Source organism: Triticum urartu, chromosome 3A (assembly GCF_056163025.1).
Source record: "Triticum urartu cultivar PI428250 chromosome 3A, HENAU_Tu73, whole genome shotgun sequence".
Classification (NCBI taxonomy): Eukaryota; Viridiplantae; Streptophyta; class Magnoliopsida; order Poales; family Poaceae; genus Triticum; species Triticum urartu.
Genome location: NC_141875.1, coordinates 274346041 through 274354627, shown reverse-complemented (window position 1 = coordinate 274354627; position 8587 = coordinate 274346041). Strand labels below are relative to the sequence as shown.

General features: G+C 40.3%; 1 protein-coding gene across 50 annotated transcripts; it reads left to right on the top strand.

The window, feature by feature from the left end:
- The first annotated feature begins 273 nt into the window (after positions 1-273).
- On the top strand, positions 274-6608 carry LOC125543925 (uncharacterized). Of its 50 annotated transcripts, none has more exons than XR_015618749.1 (14): positions 277-941; positions 1279-1330; positions 1429-1563; positions 1777-1939; positions 2027-2196; positions 2463-3256; positions 3401-3470; positions 3561-3601; positions 3769-4076; positions 4234-4304; positions 5278-5458; positions 5604-5642; positions 6185-6248; positions 6349-6608. XR_015618749.1 is itself a non-coding variant. In XM_087546910.1 (8 exons), exons 3-8 carry the CDS (start codon positions 1558-1560, stop codon positions 3862-3864), a joined length of 399 nt encoding a protein of 132 aa, XP_087403036.1. In that variant the 5' UTR covers positions 279-941; positions 1279-1330; positions 1429-1557; the 3' UTR covers positions 3865-4154. The 50 variants fall into 50 exon arrangements, 1 of the variants encoding a protein (XP_087403036.1); XR_015618730.1 differs by having other exon boundaries at positions 278-941; positions 2027-2049; positions 2463-2578; XR_015618763.1 differs by lacking the exon at positions 3561-3601 and having other exon boundaries at positions 282-941; positions 2027-2049; positions 2123-2182; positions 2463-2578.
- The last annotated feature ends 1979 nt before the right edge of the window (positions 6609-8587 follow it).

Sequence of the window (8587 nt, the reverse complement as noted above, 5' to 3'; positions counted from 1 at the left end):
TGAGGTCATAATCAATGTAAAGTTGAATTTAAATATTTAAATTAATAAAGAGGCTAACCAACTCGCTTCCAGGAGGCTTCCCTGATTGGACCTTCGTCAGCTGTCGGATCTGGCTTTCTAGCGTGTCTGGGCCATTAGATCTTCACCTCGTGGTGAAACCCGTTTTTCACCTCGCAGTCGTTTTACTTTTCCAATGACAAATGGGCTCACGCAAGGCGCTCATTGGCTGGGTCGGTTGTTTTCGCGTGCCGGAGGTTCCTTGCCCAATCAGCTCGGCGTGCCCGCACCAAATCACCCGCGAGTCTCGCCCCACTCCACCCCAGCCGCCAAACGAACCCTAACCCCTTTCTCTTTCCCCTCGATCACCACGAGCTCCCTCTCCACCTCCCAGTGCATACTTTCCTCGCCCGCAGCCATCGGCTTTGTCTCTCCACCCGCCTCCTCCTCTCCTCTACACGGTGGTCGATCTCATCGCTGGCCTTCTCCTCTGCTTGCCTCCTCCTGTCCTCTTCCATGTCGCCGTCGATCCAGATCGGACGTACATCGTCGTGGGAGAGCAGCGGCGGCTGGGTCTTCATGGTGCGGGTGAGGATGTAGGGGAGGGGTAGGATGCGGACGACAAGGAGAAGGAGGAGGCCGGCGAGGAAGGGAAGCAGCAGCGGGGAAGGAGCAGGAGAGCGATCCTAGCAGGGGGAAGGGGCAGGGTGAGGCCTCGCCGGCAGGTTGACTTGTCGCGCCACCACGTCGTCGCCTCCTCTGCGCCATGAGAGGCGCCACCTCTGCCTCCACCCCCACTGGGAAAGGAGCTCGAGGTGAACAGGAGGTGTGGAAAGGCGAGAGGAAGCAGGAGCTCGTCCCTCCTCCCATGGCTGCCTCGTGGATCTGGAGTACAAGGAGGACGACACGTGCCTGTTGCAGGCGGCTTGAGCGACGCGAACCAGGTGCTCCACTCTTTCTCTCCCTCTCTTACTTTCTTCCTCGCTCAAATTTTACTTTGCTAATATATGGATTTTTAAACTTGACGTGTTGTTTAACTTTGCTGATATAATGGTATCTGGCATAGAAGAGAGGAAGAATAATTTTAGCAAAACTGTTTTAGCTAAGAGTAGAAGAAGACCAAGGTTTACCTACAGATCTTGAATGCACGATTGATGATTTTGTTTGATAGGTTCAAATCTAAATAATAAACATTTTAAATTGTGTAGTTGGTAAACATGGAAAGCCAAGAAAATTATATAGCTTACTTACATTGTTGTTTGATCAATTGCTTTGCGTCAGGCTCACTGATGGAGCATGCCTAATCTTGGACTGCATTTATTGCCTGGTGTTGGTATGTTTCTTTTATTCTATTTAGGAGGGTTCTAAGCTATTAAGGGAAACATACAATTTATCAGTTTGAGACCTGCTTCACTATGTGTGCTGCTGCAGGGTGCTTTGGATGGTGGTCTTGATATTCCGCACAGTGACAAGAGATTTGGTGGCTTCAAGAAGGATGAGAAGCAGCTGGACACTAAGATTCACCTCAAATTCATTTATGAAGATCATGTTGTTGACTGCATGAAGGTGAGTTGGATCCATTGTCCTTGTGGTATTATTATAATGTCGTTTCTTCATTCCTCTGGGCTATCGTTGTTTTACACACGAGTTCTTTATGAAAGATATCTGAGCCTGATTCATCCATATAAAGTATCCTAAAACAGTGTACTTTGTTTTATTTCCGAAGCAGGTTACTGAATCTTGCTCTAACTTCTGCCCTACCTTTATTTCCGTTAATAGCTGATGAGGAGCCTGAGAAATGCCAATTTCACTTTAGTGGGTACATCAAGAAGGGGATTGCGGCTGATGACATGGAAGCACTGTACAAGAAGGTTCATGCTGCCATTTGTGCTGATCCTACCATGGCAAAATCAACCAAGGAACCTCCGAAGAAGCACAAGAGGTAAATATATCTTGCTGTTTATTAAAGCCAGACAGCTTAATTCAGCACTTTCATGGGATTGCAAGTTAACGGGACTGTTCGCTGCAGGTATAATCTCAAGAAGCGTTGAGGTAGGTGACACAACTTGCCATGTATGTGATGTTGCAACTCAAAATTAAGATGTTGTCAATCCAATAAGAGAAGCCAAGGAGCTATTGGCGATTGTGTGGTGCGCGACCTTATACTGGATCATGAAGTTTACCAGTATGTAGTAATGGGTATCAATGTTTTCTCATACTCATGTAGTCCATTCATTCCTAAACTATATGTTCTTTTGTTAAAACCTTGAAGTATTAAGATGTTAGGGTAAATAAATTCCTTTAGAATCAATAATAGAAAAGTTTTGCTATGCAATAAGATACAGTTGCATGGAAAAAATAATATTGTCTTATATAGTTATATATCAAAACTATGGATTTGCTATGCACTTCATGTGATATTTATTGTTCACTGTTTTTTCTTCGGACTTTGTTGGAACCTGCAGCATCGTTGTGTCGGACGTGACGGACGCTGCCAGGTCCGCGCTGACATCGTGCTCAGGGAGCCTAGCCTCTTTGTCGTGTTCTCCATCTTGCAGTGCATGATGAACTACATTGTAGAGTTCAGTTGTGTTTCCCCTATTTTCTTCTACTATAAGAGTTCTAACGATTTGTACTGTTTGGCTGCAAATTTATGCCGTTTGCATCACCATATGGATAGTCGTAACAAATGAAGAGATTTCAGAGAGTTTCACAATCTGACTTGAGTCACAAGCTATAGGTTAACTTTAATTGAATGGTAGTATGGGAGTAATAATTTCCGAAATCTAGAAATGATCTTGTTGATCATATCAATCTTCCTGGTAATCTGATCCACCTATGTTGCATTAGTGGTGTTGGGTTAAAAATCAACAGTGATATTTAAAAAAGGTAAAGGTTTTTGTTGTAGTTACTGGGATCCTCCAAGTGAATCATAATAATGATGAGAAAACATACCCAAAAAACATAAGATGGATTAAAAGGAAACCCACTTTCCAGGGTTGTGGTTTGAAGAGAGAATGGTTGCAGGCTTTGTCTCAAAGAGATTATCTGACAAGAATGATTAGTCATCAACAGTTGAGACGCAGCGAACCTTCTTACTTGCTCCACCTCCGGACTATGTTATTCTCTTCTTTTTTCTCCTTCGTTGTTGTGTCGCTCGACTGCATCTTTATTAGTTCAAACTCATGCTTGTTTCAGCTAGGATGAATTAAGGAATGGTTGCCATTTCATGGTACAGCTGAGCTGACGTTGAGTATATGTGTGTCTGTAGCGGTTCATTTCCTCCCTTTTCTTTCTGCAACATTTATCACTTGCTTATAGAAAGATTCGTCACATAGGCCTTTAGCTTGATTTTTCCGCATACCATGAGAACCAGCATGACGTTGGATATATGTTTCTGCAGGTTTCAAAATGTATCCAAGATTGCAGGAAGTTAATTACACCATCAGTGGAAGATGGACATAGCCCCTCAGGTAATTTCACTTTGTCCTGGATTAATAACAGATTACTGCATCTATTTGTTTAAATGGGGCAGGTTATTTACGGAAGTATTTTCTATGCAGAATTGGTTAGCATTAACTATATACCATTTACTATTGGCTGGGTAATTTACATGTTGGCAAGGACTTATTGCTGCTTGGCCAATTTCCCAACCCAAATCCAGAACCGCTTCATCTTTAGATCCTTACGTGCTTTGATGAAATGCCTGAGTTACTAAGCTCTGCACTTTGTTTTTCTTTGTTTTGCTCACGGATTAACCGATGGCTGCAGGACCCATGGAAGCATGAGGAACTGGTCCGCAACGTCTTCCAGTGTACGCGTACACACAATTCGCTTTCCTTTTCTTTTCAAACTTTTTATAGATGATGTGGTTGAGTTACTAAGCCTCTTCTTGCTGTGTCGTCTGCGAGGCCGAAGGGTGTGAGCAATTTAACTGAGGCTGATGCAATCTTTGGACCAGTAGTGACGCCAGTGCCTGTATATCCCATGACTGGTTCTTTCAGCTCAATATCCATACACTACTTGTTTGTATTCTGTATTCCAGTGCAAATTATGATTGTTGCTAAACACTTCTGCATGTAAGTGCACTACTCTCTGTACTAAAAAAATGTCACTTCACTACCACAATGCTAGCATGCATTCTTTTTTACAATTGTTCATCTTCTTTCTCCTCTGTTCGTCACTAAGATTCATCTATGACCACCTCTTTGAGGAGATCAACTAATCTTGTTGCAGTTTTTGTTGAAACATTGATTAGGTGCTCCAAGAATGTATGTGAGCTTGACATTGTATTTAACTTCATCAAGGTACAATGATACATTATCCACTGATTGTTGTAGTGAAATGTCGCTGTAGCTATTAATTTGCAGAATCTTGCATGACAAACTATAGGCATGTGATCTCTATGGTGTTCCAGTAAATAAAGAAAACTGGAATATGTGCCTTCAATTTTTTTTATTTATATACAAAAACCATGCATTGGTACATATGAACCATATGAATAGGACTGAAGATCTATTTTTTTGTCATGTTTGTGAGTTTTCTGTTATTTCCTCTCAGTGTGAATAGGACTGAAGAAGATGGACATAGCCCTTTAGGTAATTTCACTTTTTTTGAACAGCAAACCATAGAACAATAGTTCTATGGTATATTTTCATTAAAAACAGTATGTTACAAAGGGAAAGGAGAAAATAGAAACAAAAGAAAAAAAGATCTAAGCTAATGGGGCAGTGCCCTTATCCAATTTATGTTTTGGGCAACATGAGAATCATTTAAAAATTGATCTGGCAGCCTGCTTGAACAAGGTGGAATGCTCGTCTTTGATCTTGTGTTGAAGTAGTTGAAGATCCTTTTTTAATTCAAGCCTCTAATTTGAGGCTGTCGGCTGGATGTTTCTGAAGACCTTGCCATCTCACTTTGTCCTGGATTAATAAAAGATTACAAATTTATTTGTCTAAATAGGACAGGTTATTTACGAAGGTATACCATTTCTATTGACTGGATAATTTACATGTTGGCAAGGACTTATTGGTGCAGCCTGGTCATAATTGCTCGGCCAATTTCCCAACCCAAATCCAGAACCGCTTCATCTTTAGATCTTTACATGATTGATGAAATGCCTTAGAGACTAAGATCTGCACTTTGTTTTTCTCCGTTCTCCTACTCACGGATTAACCGATGGCTGTAAGACCTAGAGAAGCATTAGGAACTGGTCTGTAGTGTCTTCCAGTGTATGCGTACACACAACTCACTTTCCTTTTCTTTTTGCCCTTTGTATAGATGATGTGGTTGAGTTACGAAGCCTCTTATTGCAGTGTTGTCTGCAAGGCCGAAGGGAAGTTATTAATGCATTTGAGCTGCTCTATCTGATTGCTCATCTCCTGAACCTGTTTTAGTTGATATAAAAGTGTTCTCTATTTCAGAAAGCCAGAACACGAGATTGTGCCCCCTCTTGCTCCAGGTGCATGTTCCTGCCCTCCTTTCCCCTCTGATTTGACTTGCTTTACCTTGTGTGAAGTTTTATACTTTCAACTTTACAAAGCTATATCAAGTTTGCTTTCAACTGTACTTGGCTACACCTGTAACATGATGCATTTCTCTTTCAGTTTATTGAATACATTTTGAAGAAGTGAATGATGTATCTGGTACTGTCCTTTGACTCATTTAACAGTCCGTCAATTTGCTCACAAACCTCCTCATGTACAGCATACAATGAGTATTCTGTCACATATCACACAACATCTTGATCTTTCAGCTAATAATATGCTGTAATTTTTTAGGCTATCACTGTTTGCAGCTTTTGGGTTCCTTCTATGTGTTGGGAGATAATTCTCTTAATAAACTTTAGCTTTCTGCAATGCTAGGCCGGACAAATTCAGTACTGAAAATCTAGCCTGTTCTTTCCACTCTGTAACAACTTCTATGCTTGCGCCACCATGATATCACTACAACATTTCCCTGGAAAATTTTATTAGTTGCATGTAAACTGAATTGATTTACCAGTAAAAACCTGGACAACTCATTTCAGTCGCTAACAACAATTGTGGCATTACCAGGATATGTCATGTATGTGCTCTGAATCGTAGTAGGATGCAAAAAGTACAATAAGAGATAGAATGTATGCACTATGGGCTAGCAGTAACATTTTATTGACTTGTGCAGTATTTGATACTATCTATTTCTGTAGGCTATTCCTCATGTTGCAACCTTTTCCCATAGAATTGAAAGGAAGATGGAAGAAATTGCAGGAGGTATACTTTGTGTTCCATTAGTCTTACTGTCAGATTTCCATGTTCAGTTATTCACACTATATTATTGCTCGATATCTATAGCTTGCTATTATTTGAGCAGGAATGGTGTTTCCAGCATGACATTCAAAAACCAGTCAAGACTATAAAGGGGCTGTGAAGGACGAAATGCTATGGATCCAGAGTGGGAGGGGAGAGTTACCAACAATGTATCAAGGATAAACCGTGACATGGATTCCTAAGTTCCAACTTACATAGCAAAATTATATAGGGAGAATGCCTACATTTTGAAAACTCTATTACATAGTTTGAAGCTATGTTTCTTTCAATTTTCATTATTAAAAGGATCCTTCTTATTGCTAATTTGTCAAGCATCTATTGTCGAATAACTCTTTGCTTCAAATGAGACCTGTGGCGCAAGGGGTAAATTTATTATACATCTTATTGTACACAGCAAGCGTCTTCTTTTTTTATTAAGAGGGGTTAAATTTGTTACCATATGTGCTTGCTCACAACTAAACCAACTAAACCATGAATTTTCTTTTCGATATGTTTTTTTCAAACTCAGATATCTAATCATTATAACCATATTTTCAACTAAAACAATGCTTCCTTAGCTGGTTTGTACATGTTACACAATTTTTTTTTCAAACTCGGATTTCGCACTGTGATAACCACATTTTTAATATAACATCATTTAACACATGAGCTTTGTACTACCAATATTGAATAGGTTCTTGCAAAATGAAACTATTTTCATCGACAACATGGCTTTAGCGGGTCTTTGCGCCATTTGGCGCAACGGGTCAACTAGTTTGAATAAGAGATCATGACGTTGGAAACCCGAACATAACTGAGATATGTGTGGTATGATTTGGAAACGAGCATGTTGTACTGTATACACATTGAACAAGGTCAGACTGATTTGAATTTGAGATACCGATGGCAGACATCGTTTGGACACATTGCATCCGTGCATGGACACACTATTCTAATTGGAGATGATGGGTGGCTTTCGCATTACATATCTATATCTATACCCCTATATATTATATTTTATATTTTTTATATAGTGTGCGGATAACTATAACTTTGAAAGATGGTTGTTGGATGAAGATAATCCGATGGTGCAGAGATGACAAATTCGAGCACTACTGGCCATTTGATATCTAGATTCCACTAGATTTTGCCACATGTATAATCTAGAAGACTCCATGGTTGAACTTAAACATAATGCACAAATCTCAAAACACAAGCACTTTTTCTTTGTTCTAGAATCTTCCGTATCAGAATTGCCCAAATGTGATTCTACATGATTTGCATTATTTGTTTTTACTTTATGCTTTACAACGCATAATCCATGAATCTTAAAATAGATTAGTTTTCTTATAAAAAAACTAGATGATTTTGAATGAAATGAACTATAAGAATTAAACGAACATCTACATCATGCATATATGAATTCTTTTATGTATGATTGGTTTGGCCTAGATTGGTTTTTCTTGCCATGGGAGAAGTGTTTAGCTTTGGGTTCGATCTTGTGGTGTCCTTTTCCAGTGACAGAAGAGGCAGCAAGGCACGTATTGCATCGTTGCCATAGAGGATAACAAGATGGGGTTTATTTCATATTGCATGAATTTATCTCTCTACATCATGTCATCTTGCTTAAAGCGTTACTCTGTTTTTAACTTAATACTCTAGATGCATGCTGGATAGCGGTCGATGAATGGAGTAATAGTAGTAGATGCAGAATCGTTTCGGTCTACTTGTCATGGACGTGATGCCTATATACATGATCGTGCCTAGACATTCTCATAACTATGCTCAATTCTGTCAATTGCTCAACAGTAATTTGTTCACCCACCGTAGAATATTTATGCTCTTGAGAGAAGCCACTAGTGAAACCTATGGCCCCCGGGTCTATTCTCATCATATCAATCTCCATCACTTTAATCTTGCTTTGCTTTTTTACTTTGCCTTTTACTTTTCACTTTGCATCTCTATACCAAAAATACCAAAAATATTATATCTATCAGATGTCACTCTCGTAAGTGACCGTGAAGGGATTAACAACCCCTAATCGCGTTGGTTGCGAGTAGCTATCGTTTTGTGCAGGTACGAGGGACTTGAGCGTGGCCTCCTACTAGATTGATACCTTGGTTCTCAAAAACTGAGGGAAATACTTACGCTACTCTGCTGCATCATCCTTTCCTCTTCGGGGAAATCCAACGCAAGCTCAAGAGGTAGCAAGGCCAGGTTCCACGCCGTTCTGGAGGAGATGGCGACGACCTTCAGGGAACCTCCTGAGCCCCCAGAGCCTCCCGAGGCTCAGGGTCCTGATG

What these genes read in the sequence shown, in the direction of transcription:
- LOC125543925 (XM_087546910.1), top strand. An exon ending in AGATGGACATAGCCCCTCAG is followed by an intron (nt 3,471 to 3,560) that starts GTAATTTCACTT and finishes TTTTCTATGCAG; the next exon opens with AATTGGTTAGCATTAACTAT. An exon ending in TACCATTTACTATTGGCTGG is followed by an intron (nt 3,602 to 3,768) that starts GTAATTTACATG and finishes CGATGGCTGCAG; the next exon opens with GACCCATGGAAGCATGAGGA.